We start from the raw sequence: 19,954 nt of genomic DNA on the forward strand, positions 1-19,954 counted from the left end.
TATTTACTTATATATTACGTTATTTAATCTCAATAATTTTAGGCTGGTAAGTCATTTATTTACATACCTAACTTTTAACGTAACTACTGGTAGATTGTAGGAAATAATATACACTTTGGAACAATTGAAGTAAATAAATGAATTAATATAATACATACATCAAGAAGTAATGTATAATTTTGGAAAAAGCTGTATTAATCACTTTCGAAAATCATAATTGTTTTTTTTAGTAAGTCGCAGAACTTAGACAAATAATTTAGGTTTGTTATTAAATTAAATGTAATAAGTACAGATTTAGACTCTTGAACCAGGCATAGTATATTGATTAGTAGGGTCCACAGTAAAAAATATTTTGTAATACCATTCGAAAGAAAATACAGACCTATATTATACTGTTTATAAAGTGAGTTTCATTGTAACATAACTTAAGAAAACAATTAATATGCATATGTCAATCATAAGAATAGAATCTATTAATTTAATGAACTATACCCATAGTACTCGGCAAACAGTAAACCAAACCAAAGAAACTAAGACTTACAGTGTTAGATCATGTAGTATATAAGTATTTTAATTTTATCATTTAATAAATAAATACAATATAAAATTTAAAATGCCAATTTTTTTTATTTTAAAACAAGTGATTTATATATGTATAAACAATTTACAATTCTTTATCATTTAATTTATTGCTCACATCTTCCGGGATTATAAGGCTAATATTTTGCTGCTTATAGTGCCTATATCTCAAAAAAAATTAATTAGATTAATTAATGATTAAGTATCCCTGTATTTTTAAATGTTGAATCTTATGGACTGAAAAAACTGCTGATGATATTTCTACTTTCACTGACTGAAGATGCAGAAACCTAGAAGAAATTCAAAAACAAATTGTACAAACATAACGTATGACTATACATTTCGGTAAGTCAATATCGACAAAGCTTTGATTACAGCATCACCTATTTGGTTTTCTTTAAATCCTCTATACAATAGACTATTTCTTTGACATAGTTTTGTTCATTTGATTTGTTTCTTAGAGGTTATACACAGGGGTAGAAATTCTATAAGTAAAAAAGTAATGTATAAGTAATAATACAGATTCTTAAAAATATCTCACCTTACCGTTTCTAGTACTTCAATTTAGTGTGTTTATATTTTATACATGTATAAAATTGAACATCATCCACCAGAAGTATCAACAATTATGAGTTGAATATTACAAAATATGACCATATTAAGCAAAATTTAAAGGCCTACAATTAACTTTGTTGATAAACACGATACTTCTTCCATGAACTAACGGGTTATTACTAGCAGTTGAAAACACATATTGGTTTACAGCTACAATATTAGTAAATCTGAAGGGCCTAGTCTGTATTAGACAATTACAAAAGGATAATCCATACATTTTAACAGTAGCATAATCCAATTTTTGTTAACTCTAGACGTTATCGAAATGCCTGGGACTGGGACGGGCGATAGTTAGGTTAGAGCCTTTTTGATTTTTCTCTTCTTTACTTTTAAAGACGCACTCTGTATTAATTACGATTTACTGGATTTACCTACTATAGATTTTTTATTAATTAGAACTGATATAGTTCAAATTATCAGAAAAAAATATTTTTTGGATATATATTTCTGTATCCGGAAACTTACTATTATCTTCGAGATTTTCTACATTTAGTATTAATTTTAATTAAAATTTAATTTTTTTGAAGGTCTTTAAAGTGAAAAGAAGAAGAATTTTAATTAACTAAAAAAATCAAAATAAAGTTAATTAACTTTGAGCAGAGTTCGACCTCGTCAAAAATAGCATCGATAGTCATTCCCCAGCCGCCTTTGACGCCGTTTTTTCTCGATCATACGGTATTAATTATGTGAATAAGACTGTCAATGTACTAAAAATTAGTGTGAAACACGTAAAAATAATCGCGTTTCTAAAAAGAAATAGCAGATATATTTTTAGAAAGATAAAAATAGTAATTTGGGAGATGCTTTGGACTCGCTGACATATATTTTTTATAAATATAACGGTAGCGTGGCCGAGCGGTCTAAGGCGCTGGTTTAAGGCACCAGTCTCTTCGGAGGCGTGGGTTCGAATCCCACCGCTGCCAAAGTATTTTTGAAGCGAAAAGACATATCAAAATCTGTATGTATATAATGTTATTTTATTTTTAATCAGTATAATATAAGTACGACATTATTATTATTTTGTCTTGAAAGGAAAAACTATTACTAATTATAGATTTGGACATTTCCACCTGGCTAACTGACTTCTGGCAATCTCTTGTTCACTGATTGTCAGCCAAATCAGTCTAAATTAGTCTAAGCGACCATAACATCGTTATTTCCTTTGTAGCCCTTTGTGGCCTATGACCAAATTACCCAAGAACCACTCACTTCTGCACATTGCACAATTTTTTTCATGTTTGATTATTAGTTAGGTTTTTTAGCCTTGACAGTAGGTACCTACATCCACAATTTGCTGTACTGCGAATCACTGTTCATTTAACAAGACACTCACAGAGGCTGTCCTTAATCTTCTTCTATGAGACCCTAGAAAAGTCTCTCATCGTTGTTCCCTAGATCTGTCCTGTCTTCCTACTCTTGCAGTATGAACAGACTTGGGTCGAATACTGAAATCCGGTATTCGAATATGAATCCTGAATACTGTATTCTAAATTGCATTCAAATACTCAAGATTCGAATATAAAGGAAAAAAAATATTCGAATACCGCTGTATTTGAATACCTGGATTCATTTAAATATGAATACTTTTTGAATATTCCAACAAAAAAAACATATCCGTACTTTAAACTTGATTTTTATTTATGTGCTTAAGTTATAAAAATATGGAACACAATAAGGTAACAAAAAATAACTGTACATATAGCAAAAAAAGCTTATCTTCTTAAAAAAATCTTAAATAATAAATAAAACAACAACAACTTTTTTTTCCTGATAAAGAACGGACATTAAAATAGTGAGGAATTAGCCTCCGTCTTTTTGCGCACTCTTGCTCATAATCCGAGTCGGACGAACCTCCAACGGCTCCAACAAACGGTTCTTCTGGCTCTGAACCATCAGAAATGGTTTCCCAGGTGACGATATCTTTCTCCATCGGTAATCTGCAAAAAAATCTCTTTACGTTAAATTTATAATATGACAGGTGAATCCATTACTTATCCATACATAGAAACTCCGGAATTAACCATTTGTAAGATATTTATTTAATAATTTTTAATTTCCTTGATTTTATAATCCGAATATTAATTTGAAATATTCATCAACCAAATAAAAATGGCAAAATAAAATTATAAAAGGTTAATCATTGTTGCTTAGTGAAACAAAAGTTGACCTTTATCCAAATCTAAAATCTACAGAAAAGGAAATTTACAATCTCCACAAAATTGCTGATAATTTAGAGACCCGATTTTTTAAAACACCATGTATATATTTTTAAAAAATCTTAAAATATATCAAAAATAAAATAAAATACACATGTTGAAGCGTTTTTCCTAGAACTAATGGTTCTTCAAATAAAAATATTTTAATATTAAAGGGATGATTTCAGTGAGTCAATCAAGCATTTGATATATTAGTATAGATTACTAGAATAAAACTTAACAGGAAAATACATGAATCTTACACAATGTACTCACTTAATTAAAAAATTAACTTACCTTTTCATATACCTATGTACTTTGTCTGGTTAGTCTGGTATCACACACAAATTATAAAGGTGCGTATTCATTATCCGAACGAACGAACGAATGGGATTCGGTATATTTGGATGGTGGCGGTCGTTCATTTGTTCGTTCGCTCGGCCATCCGTTTCGAGTCGGTACATCAAAGGCGTTCGCAAACGAATGGGTTAAGGTGTTTTCGTTTGGTTCTAAAATCCGGTCCCGTCCATACTACTACCGAACGAACGAATGAACAATCGTTCGTTCGTTCGGATAGTGAATACGCACCTTAACAGGTATTAAAATTTATAATAAAATACCTAGAATGGCGATACTGCACAAGTGCACAGTAATATCTAATCGTGATCCTTAAGCGACCTGTCTCGTCTCACGATTTGGCGATGATTAAATCGTCGTATTGCTGCCAAAAGTCACTAACTAACATTTTACCGAACAACCAAATTCAATCACTAAATATGTTTTGAAGCGGAGAATCGATTTCAAAAGTCATAAACTACGATTGCTGGCTATTTATGTTTTATTATAATACCGAATAGTTACTAACTATAACATCTTTATGCAATGCAATTCATCTTTAGACGCATTTTTCTCGGAAGTAATAAAAAGTAAGTTAGTGACTTTTGGCAGCAATGGGACGAAATTTAACCCGATTGCCGGCATCGCGAATTGAGAACCGTCCGCAACCCCCGCGAACGTGTTTTAACAAGCTTAAGTTGCGTAAAGCGTAACGCAATATTCATAAACAAAATCAAACAGGATTCGAATACCGGGATTCCAATACAGGATTCGAATACCGGGACTCGAATACAGGATTTGAATACTGGGATTCAAAAACGGTATTCAGAATCCAGAATACTGATTACTGACCAAAAAAGTATTCAGTCGAATATCAAATACCAAATACACAAATGTATTCGAATAGTATTCGAATACCAGTCAAAAGTATTCTGAATAGGATTCAGAATACCGAGTATTCGAATACTACCCAAGTCTGAGTATGAATAAGTCACATGGTTTCTTTCATATGTTTCCATATCAACATATTATGGTACATCTGTAATTATTATTAGACTGATAATAATAAAGAAAAGTCAGTTATATACCCATATAACAGCACCATCTAACAACACCAAACATAATTAAATTATTCATTGGTTTCCAATATATCATTTTACGATACTGTTAACTGGATTTCAATAGAAATGTATTCTTGTTGCAAATATTATATCATATTGAATGAACTTAACTTGGTTGAAGTTTGAAATGAGACTTTTATTGTTCTTGAAGATATTTTACTTTCATGTCTAATTTAATGACTATCACTATATTTCATTTCATACATTTTTAATATTGATAAAATGTGATTTTGTGTGAATTTGATATAATAATAATTGATCTTATATATATATTTTCTTCTTCCTTCTTGTTAAATTAAAGTTTGCTCAAATTAAGGCTGCTATATAAGGTTATGCTCTGTAAGGTCAACAATGAGGAAGAAATAATTTGCCTGGTGATGATCTAGAATGTATACGTCTTGATATAATGTCATTTTAACAGAACGTCAATGGTTTTTGTAGACGTATCTGTTTTAAAAAAACTAAAATGTTCTCGAATAGTTGCATCTAGATATTTTAAATAGCTTTTTTCTTTGTTTTTTGTTTTTTTTGCTTCCAACGAGGGAAAGAGATATACTTTCCGAAACGTTAAGAATTTGTTTGTTTGTTAGGCAAATTTGTTTATTAGTAAACCATTGCTCACAATTAATCTACGTTGGATTTACGCAGTAGTGTTTACAAAAAATAACAATTTTATGATACCCATAGGACCGTTTTGGAGAGATGAATCCGCCACAGAGGTATAGACATTTTCTAGAATGTATGTTGTGTATTGGCAGTGACTTAAATTCATAGCAAATACATCTGAATTATCGTTATCTGGGACCGTAGAATGTTATCAGGAATCTCTTCTTCCAAGTTGTGTATCTTCTTTAAGGAAATGGGTAAAAAAATAAAATAAATAAAAAATAAAGTAGAAACAATAGACGTAAATGTCTACGTTCTGTCTCAAAGTGGCTCCTCTTTCCAGCATCATTAATAATATTTATGTAGTTACGTGTATTTATATACATTTTCTTAATAGCTATTTGTGCCGTTATCAAAATAATTTATAACGAAAGATAAAACAATTTACTACGGAAAATTATCGGTAACTTTAAATCGAATATTTCAAAAGTTCGTTCCTAACTAGCGCAGAGCAACTGGGGGAAAAAGAGTACAAAAAACAAACATTTTGCAGCGTTGTGGCTTCTTCGAGCTTGTATCGCCATTTTATCGGTGAATAAACGCCCTCTCGGGTATTTCAGGATCGAAAGGATTTCAAACTTTAACCCTGATGGGTATACCCAAAGTTCGGCAATATTTTTAATGTTCTAAAAGATTTTAGCCACCTTAAAGTGTTCAGTAAACCAATTTTGAACTTATCTAGCAAGTTTCCGTTTAAGTAAAGATTAACAGCGTATTTTGGTTTCGAACTTACTGCAAAGTGCGGCTTGTTAAACTAGTTTTATTGTTCCTTATTTTCACTAAATATCTTCATAATGCAATTAATTTGAAGAAATATTTCATTGAAGGAGCTAACTACTAAAACAAAATACATAAATTTAAGTCAAATATAACTCATTAAAAAATATTTAGTCCTTCTAAATAACTAAAAGCTGATTTTAGATATCCTAAGCTAGGGCCACATAGATTTGCTTATTTAGGAATAAGCAGATTAAGGTTACAATCTTCTGTGAGACCACAAGTCAATTATTACGTTGAAAATTAAAACATATGGTAATATGTTTGTGTGGTACAACTTTGAGTGACAAGCGATGGCGACAGCGCTGCCAGATTTTGATGGATTTATGAGATGAATCTTAGTTTAAAATTAACAACGTAATACTTATTATATCATTTTAAAGAGTTTTACATTTTATTTTTAATTTAATAACTAATATCTTACTGATTAATTGATTCATTTCTTTTATAGCTTATTTTACTTATTACATATTGACAAAAACTAGTCCATTACAAAGATTATTATATGCGTTATTATATGGGTTATTTATTTATTGATGTACATCTTACAACGCCATAAGTGGTAATAACAAGCCTAGAGGGTGCTATTAATGCACAAACTAATAATCACAAAATTTAATAAAAACTAATTTTGAAAGTGGTATAATGTTTTATAATGCTTTTCAATCAAATTTACATTTCTGACTGCAGTCGAGGGTAATAAAGGATATTTATTGTGACGTTCTCGTTCAAAATAGTTAAAAAAAAACAGGGCGCCTACAAGTTCTTTGCTTGGAGTGTGTAAATGCTTCGGCATATTTCAACACATAATTTCAAGAAATGCAATAGAAAAACTCTGTTTCTGAACTGTTTGTTAAAAGTGCAATTTTTATAAAAAGACTATGAAAATAGGCAAAAACCAGAATTACTCACAAAGATTCAACAACAACACGATATTATACAAAATAATGACTGACACTAGGATAATTGTCAAATAATAAAGGATAACATTGCTGAACACGGCGCAATGTGACCAAGATAGCGATAATAAAATTTGGTTTAAACTAATTTTTGTAGCTTTAATCTAAATAATATATCTGTTACAATCATTTGCTCTATAAAGTAGAATGAAGAGCTGCTCGGTATCTTAAATTATAGAACAAATTTAAACATTTTTGCCAAAATTTCATTTAGTCAGGTTTATAGACTTTAATGTCAATGTCGACATGATTGATGACGTGCATCGGAAAATGTTTTGCGATTACAATATTTAGTACCCATCAGTTCTTATTATACCTTTGAAAACACGAACCGTTTGAAAACAAGGACTTAAGGAACTCATCAGAATATATTTTAAGGCTGCTTAAGGTTTCTTTTTAAGGTTATGCTCTGTAAGGTCAATAAAGAAGAAGAAATAATTTGCCTGATGAAGAAAAATTTTGCCTGGTGAGGACAAAAAACAAGATTTTTATTAAAATATCGGTTTACAGGTTCTTTCAAACCATTGATCCAGAATACTACAGGAATCGAATATGATCCAACTTGGCGATTCCACCAAGAGGGTTTAATATCATAGTCCAGTAAATGAAGGTTGAAACCACGGCCTAATTCGTCGATCCGGACTTTTCAGGCGAATTGTGTACCTTTTGGGGAGTAGTTTTAGGAGGAAAAATTGTAACACAAACGGCCCCAATTTTTTCCATAGAATTAGTAGTTTTCGAGATATTTCGCCTCGAAGATCCCTGAATTTTCTCTCCATGGCTTAATAATTTTTAAATTAATTAAAGTTTGTGGTTATATTTGCTTGATGCCCTCTAACGAAGCACTTTTGTATAAAGTTAAATTATCTACAATTAACTTATTTTGATCCAAAAAATACGTAGTTGTTCTATGTACGCGAAATATTGAAAGTCCCTGTATATTTTGTAGGTCTGCTTTGGAAAAATAAATTCTGCAACTTTTTTTTTGCAAAACTATGCGATGTGGGGTTTTTGTACAAGAGATAATAAATATAGTAAATACTATACCATTTTATGAAAAGGAAATCTGTTGCTGGTGGAGTTGGAAAGTATTTATACTAAAATTTATGCAGGAGTGGGGGTAGTTTTTACCCTTTCCGTACTTTTTCTTGGATTTTGTGAATGCAAAATGTTAAAGCACTTAGCAAAACATAGACACTCAAATTATAGACTACTAGCGTGTACCAGCCACTTCGTTCGCATCGAATTAATCATTTGTAATGGTGATGATAAAGCAAAGCAAGAATTTCCATTAACATACAAACTGGATAAAAAATTTTCACATTTATGTCAGCATGAGAAAAAACAATATGGCGATATTATTATATAACTTGGTAATATTTGAGGGGTAGTTTCATCTCGTTGGAATTTGACTTTCGAACAATCCGTTTGCCAAAAATAAGCCTTTTGCGTCAAGCAGTTTAAGCAGAATCGTCGTTAAGAAATTACCCAACTTTTTGGAACATCCTAAAAAATTTCAAATTATGTAAAATAACAAATAAATTATGCTTGTCCAAGCGTTTTCCCGAAAGACTAACCTTTTTTTAAATAACAAATATTGTAATATTTGAGGGTCGTTTTCACCCTCTTGGAATTTGAGATTCGAGAAACCCCTCCTTATCGAACCTCTACACCCCACAGTCAATCCGTTTGCCAAAAATCAGCTTTAAACGTCAAGAAGTTTAAACAGAATCGTGATTACTCAATGGTCATATTTTATGAAACACCCTGTATAAATTTATAAAAATATGTAAAACAACAAAACAAAATATACGTGTTTAAGAGTTTTTCCGAAAAACTCACTGGTTTTTAAATAAAAAATATTTTAATATTTGAGTGATAGTTTCACCCCCTTAGAATTCGAGTTTCGAAAAATCCCTTCTTATCGAACCTCTACACCCTAAAGTCAATCTGTTTTCCAAAAATCAGCTTTTTACGTCAAGCGCTTTAAGCAGGATAGTGATTAATCAATGACCAGATTTTTCAAACCACCCTGTATACATTTTTAAAAAATCATAAAATATGTAAAAAAACAAAATAAAATATACGTGTTTAAGCGTTTTTTCGAAAACTTGACCGTTTTTTAAATAAAAAATATTGTAATATTTGATGGGTGGTTTCACCCTCTTGGAACTGGAATTTCGAAAAATTTCTTCTTATCGAACCTCTACACCCTAGAATCAACCTGTATGCCAAAATTGAGCTTCTTACGTTGAGTGGTTTGAGCAGGATCGTGATTAATCAGTATGTCAGTCACTTAAGGATTTTATATGTCAGTATAGATTTTTTTAAGTTTAATGCCCTCTAGCGGATAAACGAAGCACATTTTATAGAGGAAATATGTGTCCAATAAACCTATTTTGATTCCAGAAACACGTAGTAGTTCTATATCCACGGAATAATGTGATACCCCGTATAAAAATAGACGCAATTTCTCTTAAATTAGTAAAAATTAGTAAAAAAATAATGTATTCTACATACGTAGTTCTTGAAAAAATCTATTTAAGACTTATCTTTAAATTGGGGAGCCAATATTTGAACAGTTAAAAATTTGTATGGGGTATTGGAAACTTAGCCAATACCGATGCACCACCCGGTATATTTTTTTATATTTATATTAATAAAAATGTACCTCAGATAAAAGTCATTATGCTCTTTTTACCTGTTGAAACATATTGGATCCGCTACTGATTTTAGTATGTTTGAAATGCACTCCGACAGAAATAGGCAATTCCAAAAGTGGCTTTAGACACGAAAATATCCAGTTTAAAACAAGGACAAACGGGCGAGCAACGCTGCAGTTTAAGAAAATATAACCGTTTAAAGCGCACGTTTTCGGTATGGTGCAGTAGTCTCTGGCACAATTTTCATCCGAATGCGCCGAGTGTCTGCAGTCATATAATCTTGGAAGAGTTTAAATATATTCAATCATTCCTAATATAAAAGTCGACGAATATGGCCCTCTAAAACATAAGAGCACTTGTGTTCAACGGAATCTGCATGTATGTGCAGTAAGACAAACAATAAAAGTAAAATTTCAGTGTTGGTCTTCATTTTCGAAATAGGTTGATAGTTTTATTTTAGTGGACGAAACGCAGAGATAGAGTAAACATGTATTGCACTTACGATATTAGCTTTTAGCAAAATTTGGAATTAATTAAAATAATGATACTTAAACCAGGTAAATCATAATATTCAAAAATATAAGGATTAAAAAGGTAGTTCCACGTTAACCATTGTTGTCCATTTTGTAAAAATGTTTATTCTAGAAAACAAAAATAAATTAATGATAAATATATGAATAGTTAGATCAATATATAAACAGAAATCGTTTAAATATTTGGGGGCACGTATAACCAGAAAGGGACTGGACAAAACAGAAGTATCTGCTAGAATAGAACAAGGGCGGAAGATTATAGGAGCACTGAATGGCATCTGGTGGGACACAAAAACATAAGACCAAATATAAAAGTACATATTGGAAGAGCCCTAGTGGAGTCAGTAGTAACTTATGGGTGTGAAGTTTGGACCTTAAAAGCTCAACAAAAGCGAGCTTTGAATGCACTCGAAATGGACTATTTGAGACGCAGTGCAAGAGTATCTAAACTGGACAGAATTAGGAACGTGGAAATCAGAGCCAAAATGGATGCCACACAGACAATAGTGGATAGAGTCGAACAGAGGGGCCTTAAGTGGTTTGGACACTTGCTACGCATGGAACACCTAAGATGGCCCTACCGTATCTACAGCTGGTCACCTCCTGGAAAAAGGAAAAGAGAACGGCCTAGGAGATCCTGGAATGACGCCATCAGAAGGACAATGAAGGACCGTAACTTGGAAGAGGAAGATGTTCTTGATCGTAACAGGTGGCGGTTAGGCGTGGGGATGCGACGTTAGTTGCGACAACCCTGGAGACAAAACAGTTATTATTTACATCAACAAAACTCACCTGCTCAACAGCACTTAACGGATATACAGAACCATTGCTACTGCTTTCCCGTTCAAAATATTCTAATAAAATTGCGATGAGTTTTTTTATCGCTAATAAGATATCTTGTACATTTCGCACTAGAAGAGGTTCTAAAAAGAACAATGTTCGACTGCAAGGTCTGCTGGTAAACATTTTTAAGGTTAAAGTATCACAACATTATTTATTTAAATCAAGCAAAAGTATGCAAAATATGAAAAAGTTTCATACAAATGTTGCATGGTTTATTAAAGTGCATATCTTAAAAAAATTGTCGTATACAGGGTCTCTAAAAAACAAATAACAAAGTTGTTTTTGAAATTGCAGCGTCTATATTTCTGAGCAAAATTGAGTTCAGCATAAAATCCTGACTATAGTACATTATTTTTATTTGAAGCACTATGCACTTTGCTATACTATTTTTTATTTACTTAAACCTTTATTAAAAATCCTATATCTCACAGAAGAAGCCCTGAAGGGAATGTAACTTCATTAATTAATTAAACAAATAATAATCTTCCAATTTATTTTTTTTGCGAAAATGGTTAGCTTTCCAAAAAAGTCCCAACATATTTCCTGAATTTCGTTCCAGATTCTAGCTACAACAGAGGGCTCGTTTCTGATTTCAAAGTAACTCATTTTAAAACCTTTTTCAGCTTTTTTCTCGAAGGGTGAATAAAAAGAAAACATCACCGTTCTTTTTGGAACAGAAAAAAAAAACTTTAATTAAAGCTTCAACAACAATAGGTTCCTACTTCCTAATCTAAATGCAACATTTTTCATTCCTTTCATTTTCTTGCACAAATATTTACTTTCGTGTCAATTTCCGTCGCCAGAAACTTTTCGACCTTTTTTCTTTATCGCTGAATAAATCGTGGATTGTACCTTTATTCCAAATTTTTCCTTTATTCTATATATGAAGTTGTGTTTTTAGGTTTAATATAGTTTTCGATTGTTTGCTATTCGAAAACTATAGGTATACGAAATCGAATTCTATTGCACGAACAATGAAATTATATTTTTATTTATAATTATACTTTTTGCTACACCTTAAGATGGTATTTATTGAATTAAGTCACTGCTTCTATTTTAATTGTGAAATTACTACAATGTTGTACAATATTGTTTGGGTTGTATTGTTTTTAAGGTTGTTTAAGGTGTTTAATTTGTGTCATGAATATTTTTTTTATTTTCCGTCAACAGTATCATATTTTTCTGTGTTAAAGTTGCAATTGTGCGTTATTGAAAAAAAACTACCGTCTCATCTGTATTTTGCAGTTTAACAAGTTAAAATGTAAATATGCAATGTAAATAACTGTTTTTATGTGTAATAACATAGTTTTGAATGCTTTCTGACAGCTTTTCAATAACTGTTTATATTGAAAATGTAATTTCTTGCTATAGGCGAAAACATATTAGTTCCTTAAACGTCATTATGTATTTATAGTTTTAATTCTTTATTAATCATTTTAACACAGTTTTTTACAGGTTTAAATAATAAAAAATGCACTTAAAGAGACATATTATAATTTATAAAAGTTCCCATATTCTTAAGTACAATTCCGGCTACAAGTATTTGATGACAGAAACACGTGATACTTCTTACAAAAAAATACTGATACAAATTAATACCGTAAGCCACTTTAAACAACGTTAAGCAACAATACAACTCAAAGAATTGTAGCGTTTTTTATAAAACATTACCACTGCGAACGGCAGCTTTTCATCGGAGAGCAGTCGTGGATAAGGTATTTCACTAGAGGGAAAACTAATCAATAACAATAAACAAAAAAATACAGATATTGGGCGCCAGGCATGTACAGAGAAAGAAAACACAGTTGTATATTACTTAAAACTAATGACTATATTTATTCATGATGGACTGTGATGGTAAATAGCATTGTACAATTTTAATAATTATTATAGTGGTTATATGTCAACGAAAGTGGTGTTAAGAATTGTACTAAATATCTATGAAAACAACTATGATAAAATATAAGACATGTAAAGTTTAAGAGAATATATGAAATGTAGCATTACTTTAATTAATTTGATATATTTTATATGATGTTACTGCAATAATAATATCTATAAAAAAGTAATACTATTACAAGGCGTAATATAGTGAAACCTAAAATCTAAATCACATTGTAACTATTAAATCGACATAAATGTTCTTAATAATCTAACCACTAAATATAGTCTGTACGATATTATTTAAAATGTACGTTACTGTTTAAGACTGAAAATATAGAAAATCTAAAACATAAAAACTAGAACGTAAATCTACACTTAGCTGTTCTTTATGTAATCTTGCTTCAAACACTAACAGCGTGAGGTGGGCTCGCATCTCTGTACTCGGCCATCTAATACAACAAAAGGGGGCCAGAGTGAGGACACCATGAATTGATACAGCCGTAACTACTGACTAGACTGAGAAATGGGAACGAAGCAGCATGGGGCTTACGCTGTATCCATACTGTGACAATATGGGGACACCACCTTGGAACACTACTAGGACCTTGGATAATGCCCGTACCTTGTAAATAGTCCGTACCTTGGATACTGCTAGGAGTCAATACATAGATATGGGACACCTGCCCATACCTTGGACCCTCGAATTACTTCCGAGGGCTCACTAAATAATAAAGAACATGTCCTTTCTTCCATGTGACATTCTGGAGGACAACAGCAAAAGTACACCAACGTGTCAGCAAAATACAAATACGAGATAAGGTGGGTCAATCCAAAACTCTACCCTGTAGCTTCGAAATGGCAGCTGATTCGGATTTTGCAGCAAGATTTAAATTGCCATTTCTAAAAGCAGGATTTGCAAAAGTGAGGTTAAGCGCGGAGAGGCGCCTTGACATATAACAAGGATCTTGACAGCGCGCGCCTCCACAGAACAGTGAAACGATAGCAGGGTTGGCGACTAGGGAACGTAAAAATTACGCCAAGCGTGCCAAATAACTATCCGGCCTGAACGAGAGGGAATCCGGTGATGATAGGCCAGACATCATATATTATATATAAAAAAGACATGTAACGAACTAAAAACGTTACAGAATATTGTACAGCAAAATTCAATTTCGTATAACTACGCTTTCTGAAGAGCAAACAACCGAAAAACTATATCAAACCTAAAAACACAACTTCATATACTATATAGAATAAACAGAAGCTTTGGAATAAAGGTACGATCCACGATTTATTCAGCGAAAAGGAAAAAAGGACGAAAAATTTCTGGCGACGGAAATTGAACACGAAAGTAAATATTTGTGCAAGAAATTTAAGGGACTGAAAAATGTTGCATTGAGATTAGGAATTAGTCTAATTTCTAATAATCTTTATCAGTTTGTCCAATCTTTATCAGTTTGTCGTCATAAGTTATCAGATTGACATTTCTAAACAGTGTTGCCAATGTGCGTTATTGAAAAAAATTCTACTACCATCTTATTTGCTTTTTGGATCAGGGATGGGAGAATTAAAATTATTAAAACATTTACATGTGTATCAATAGATTTTACACTTTTGCCTTTTTTTGGACAACAACAAAATACAGAGTTTCGAACCGGTCACCCGTCCATCCACTAGTATCGCCTTACGGCGCTTAACTTCGGTGTTCTAATGGGAACCGGTGTTTCGACGTAGCTGGGCCGTTGCCAAAATTGTTACATTAGAAACTGTTTTTTTACGAGTAAAAACATTGTTTTGAATGTTTCCAGACAACTTTTCAATAGTTATTTATATTGAAAGCAGCAATTTCTTGCTATGGGTGGCTCAAAAATTGATTTTTTAAACATAATTATGTATTTATAGTTTTAATTCTTTATTAATAAATTTCCTACCTGTTTGAGTTATAAACCAAACATCTAAAGACATGTATAAAAATTTAGAAGAATTCCCATATTCTTAAGTACTATTCCGGCTGCAAAAACGTGATACTGTTAACTGAAAATAAAGAATATTTTAATGTAACAAATTAAACACCTTAAGCCAGCTTAAACAATTTTAAGCAACAATAAATGCCAAACAATAGTGAAAATAAACAATATTTTAATGTAACAAAATAAACCTTAAGTCAACTTAATCAACAATACAAGCCAAACAATATTCTACAACACTGTAGTAAGTTCACAGTTAAAATAGAAGCACTACCTAGTTTATAAATACAATTTTAAGGTGTAGCAGAAAACGATATATCATTTCATTGTTCCTGCTATAGAATTCAATTTCGTATACCTACACTTTTCGAAGAGCAAACAAGCGAAAACTATATCAAACCTAAAAACACAACTTCATATATAGAATAAACGGAAGGTTTGGAATAAAGGTACAATCCACGATTTATTCAGCGAAAAAGAAAAAAGAACGAAAAGTTTCTGGCGACGGAAATTGAACACGAAAGTAAATATTTGTGCAAGAAAATTAAAGGGATAAAAAATGTTGCATTTAGATTAGGAGGTAGGAGCCTATTGTTGTTGAAGGTTTAATTAAAGGTTTTTCTTCTCTCTAAAAGAACGGTGATGTTTTCTTTTTATTCTCTCGTCGATATAAAACGCTGAATAAAAGGTTTTAAAATGAGTTACTTTCAAACCAGATATGAGAACAAGCCCTCCGTTGTAGCTAGAAGCTTGCACGAAATTCAGGAAATATGTTGGGACTTTTTTGGAAAGCGGACAATTTTCGAAAGCGGTCTTAAACTGGGTTTTAATTAACAGAAAACTACTGATAAACGCCCAGATTTATTAGATTTTTTTACGTGTAATATTTATCAGTTTGTCGTAAGTTATCAGATTGACATTTGTAAACACGGTGTTGTCAATGTCCGTTATTAAAAAAAATCCTACTACTATCTCGTTTGCTTTTTGCAGTTTAACAGGGATGGGAGAATTAAAATAGTAACGTAGAAACTCTTTTACGTGTAAAAACATAGTTTTGAATGCTTCCCAACAACCTTTCAATAGCTATTTATACTAAAAGGAGTAATTTCTTGCTATAGATGACTTAGACGCTCAAAAATAAAATTTAAATCTTTATTAATTGCTAGATACGTGTAGTAATTTATAAGAGTTCTCATGTTCTTAAGTACTATTCCTGCTACAACTTGTATAGCAGGCGCAGAAAAACGTGATACACTTAACTGAAAGTAAACAATATTTTAATGTAACAAAATAAACCTTAAACAACAATGCAAGCCAAACAATATTGTACAACATTGTAGTAAGTTCACAGTCGAAATAGAATCACTCACTAGTTAATAAATACCATTTTAAAGTGTAGCAAAAAGCGATATATCATTTCATTGTTCGTGCTATAGAATTCGATTTCGTATACCTACACTTTTCGAGGAGTAAACAAGCGAAAACTATATCAAACCTAAAAACACAGCTTCATATATAGAATAAACGGAAGCTTTGGAATAAAGGTACAATCCATGATTTATTCAGCGAAAAGGAAAAAAGGACAAAAAGTTTCTGGCGACGGAAATTGAACACGAAAGTAAATATTTGTGCAAAAAAATTAAAGGAATGAAAAATGTTGCATTTAAATTAGGAAGTAGGAACCTATTGTTGTTGAAGGTTTAATTAAAGGTTTTTCTTCTCTCTAAAAGAACGATGATGCTTTCTTTTTATTCTCTCGCCGTGATAAAACGCTAAAAAAAGGTTTTAAAATGAGTTACTTTCAAACCAGATATGAGAACCAGCCCTCCGTTGTAGTTAGAAGCTGGCAAGAAATTCAAGAAATATGTTGGGACTGTTTTGGACGACGCGGCTCCGGCGGTCTTAAACTGGGTTTTAATGAAAAGGGAACACACTCTCTCTCTCTCTCTCTCTACTGATAATGCACAATTTTTTTTATTGAAAATTGTATTAGTCTAATGCGTTCAAAAATCTAGTTCACACTCAGCCACAAAAAAAAAACGCAACGGAGAAATTTTTGGTCATATTTAAAGTGATATATTTTTATTATTTTTAGCCCTATTTTCATATTTTTTTTTAGCAAGATGTATAATTATATCAACTTTAATTTGTAAACTCAGCTTTTTATAAACTTTAGTATTTGGCATATTATACAGGGTTAATCGTGGGGTTGTTTTTTTACACTAACTTTAAAACACCCACTGCAATAATTTCGTCTCTAAATTTTTCTAAAATATAATTTTACGGTCAGAACCATGACTCCTGAGCATTTTATTTTTTGATTCATGTCAATACATGCTTTGGTTAATTTTTAGGAGCGAAATGAACTGATAACGATCAATATGCAATTTTTTTAATAATCATTACTTTTTGATGTAATCTTTGAATATGACGAAATGGTTTTGGTGACTATTGTCGTAACGTCATATTACACTGCTATGGACACTCTATACTAAATTTAAAAAAAAATACTAACGATACACTCCAGGGTTTTAATAAACATTAATAACGATATCAGAACAAACGATATTAAAGAAAACATCTGTAATACTCAAGTAGGTATACAAACAGAAAAAAAAAGTAAAATCTTTTTAAATACTTTTTATTGCCGCCGCGCCGTTGATAAAACTGCTTGTATACATCCGTTCATACTGTCATTTAGGCTGCATATATCATATTGCGTTATGTTTTCCCATTCTTCTTCAAGGACCAAGCTAAGTTCATTTAATGAAGCTGGTACTGCTTCGCGACCTCTAACCTCTAACCCTCCTACCAGGATAATCAAATAAAGTAGTTTATCATTACTGGTGGGCATAGTATGGAAAAGAATATTATCGCCCATTCAATACAAATATAATATACCGTCTACAAATTAATCCAAAAATTTATTAATTATTTAGTATATTTTTAAAACAACAATAATTAAAATTATCTCATTAACATAATAAAAGCTTTTAATTGGTTGTTAGCTACACATTTGCAATTCGATGATCTTCTTTATTAGAATTCCTATTTTCGAAATGTTATAACCAAACATAATAAACGAGAATAATAACGTAAAAAAATATTATTTCGTTGCAAAGAGGATAATACTTTCGTTCTTGAAAAATAAATGTAAAAACATGTAATAACCCTCAATATTATTTCATATAATACGACGAGCTCCCTGTTATGTCTCTAAATCCGTGTTATCCGCAGGAATAAGACTTCTTATACCTGTTCTTTGTTCGCCGTCCTCGAAAGCTACTTTAAAGTCTAATATCCATTTATTTTTGCCTTCACGAAGGCTCAGGTAAGACGCCCTTATATCTTAATAAAGTTTCTTGGATTTTTTTAACGCAAGCGCGAATCCAATCGCACACAAAAGCGACGTATAGCTTTTGTTATTTCAGCTTTGATGTATTTTTATGGTTTCTCCTTTATACAAAACTTTTCTGCTTATTTGTTTTAATGGTTTCGATGCCGTCATACATACATACTTTATCGGCAATACATGCCGATAAGCATGTATTGCCTATCTGATACACAGTCAAATTTTTTTTTGAGCATTGTATACATTATTTCCTTTTATACAACACATATTCATAATGAGCCTTTTTTCATATCCTTGGTGGATATTTATAGAATAGAATAATCTTTATTGACTACTTTTTGTACCTAAATACTACAATTATTGTATCAATTCAGGCAAAAATTACAATTAGAGTCAAGAAAAACCGGAAGAAACAAATAGAACAAATATAAACAGAGTAAAATGTATAGATACATATTACAAATATTTTAAATACATACAATCACAATTCTTTAAATTATAGTGGAAATGTTATTAGTAGATCTACACTTTCAAAATATTAATCTACATATATTATAATACGCATGCTCTATGGTAAAAATGGCACTGTTGTTTTTGATGGCTATGAAGAGATAAATACCAAAATTGTGGAGCAGAATCGCAGATCTGCAGGTAAAAAAATGGTACCAATTATTGTATCTTTCTCGAATTTATGTGGCAGGTTTTTTGTCAAACAACACCAACAAAAGCAACTTCATTCGTGCTCTCGGAAAAGTATTGTTGGAAAATGGAATCAATGTTAAATTTATCATCACCATCGCTGATGGTGATGCCGATACTCATATGTAACTACAGCGGTCGCAATTAAGTGGCAATTTACCAGAAGGGACCGTAGCAGTAGTTAGCGAAGATACGGACATTATATAGTGTTACTGATTCATTATTGCCACAAGAAACTGTTTATGATTCGTCCGGGAAAGGTGTCAAAATCAAATAAAATAATCGACATATCGGCCTTACAACAAAAATTGGGGGATCTGAAGAATGTGATTCTTAGTCTCCCCGCTATATTTGGTTGTGACACAACGTCTGCTGTGTTCAATAAAGGGAAGATTAATTTAGTGAACACCATCCAGAAGAAAAAGTTATGTGAGCTATTAAAAGAATTTTAAAATCCCGAGGCTACAAAGGAGAAGTTAGAAGAAGTTACATCTCAGTTTTTTATAGCAGCATATGTTAAAAACTCGACAAAAAAAGTAGATTTGGATAGTGCCAGATACATGCCTTATCAACAGTACGTAGCTAAACGAAGTCTTAATACCAACTTCAACTTGGTATCATTACCACCTACCTCCAATAGTGCAAAATATCATGGACTTTATCATGGAGAGTTTTTCATCAGGTAAGTTAAATTTATGTTGCGTACCGGCTTGGTTAAATAACAATTTACCACCGCAAGATTGGGGTTGGAATCTGAAAAATCGA

General features: G+C 31.6%; 1 protein-coding gene and 1 non-coding gene across 2 annotated transcripts; both read left to right on the forward strand.

The window, feature by feature from the left end:
• The first annotated feature begins 2,035 nt into the window (after nucleotides 1-2,035).
• On the forward strand, nucleotides 2,036-2,117 carry Trnal-aag. The gene has a single exon. It is a non-coding gene; the product is annotated as a tRNA-Leu (tRNA).
• An 8,740-nt stretch (nucleotides 2,118-10,857) lies between these two features.
• Nucleotides 10,858-11,184, forward strand: LOC115875745. Its single transcript, XM_030891257.1, has one exon. The coding sequence runs from the start codon at nucleotides 10,858-10,860 to the stop codon at nucleotides 11,182-11,184; it is 327 nt and encodes a 108-aa protein (XP_030747117.1).
• The last annotated feature ends 8,770 nt before the right edge of the window (nucleotides 11,185-19,954 follow it).

Source organism: Sitophilus oryzae, unplaced genomic scaffold, assembly GCF_002938485.1.
Source record: "Sitophilus oryzae breed Bouriz unplaced genomic scaffold, Soryzae_2.0 scaffold_1395_pilon_pilon, whole genome shotgun sequence".
In the NCBI taxonomy this organism is placed as follows: Eukaryota; Metazoa; Arthropoda; class Insecta; order Coleoptera; family Curculionidae; genus Sitophilus; species Sitophilus oryzae.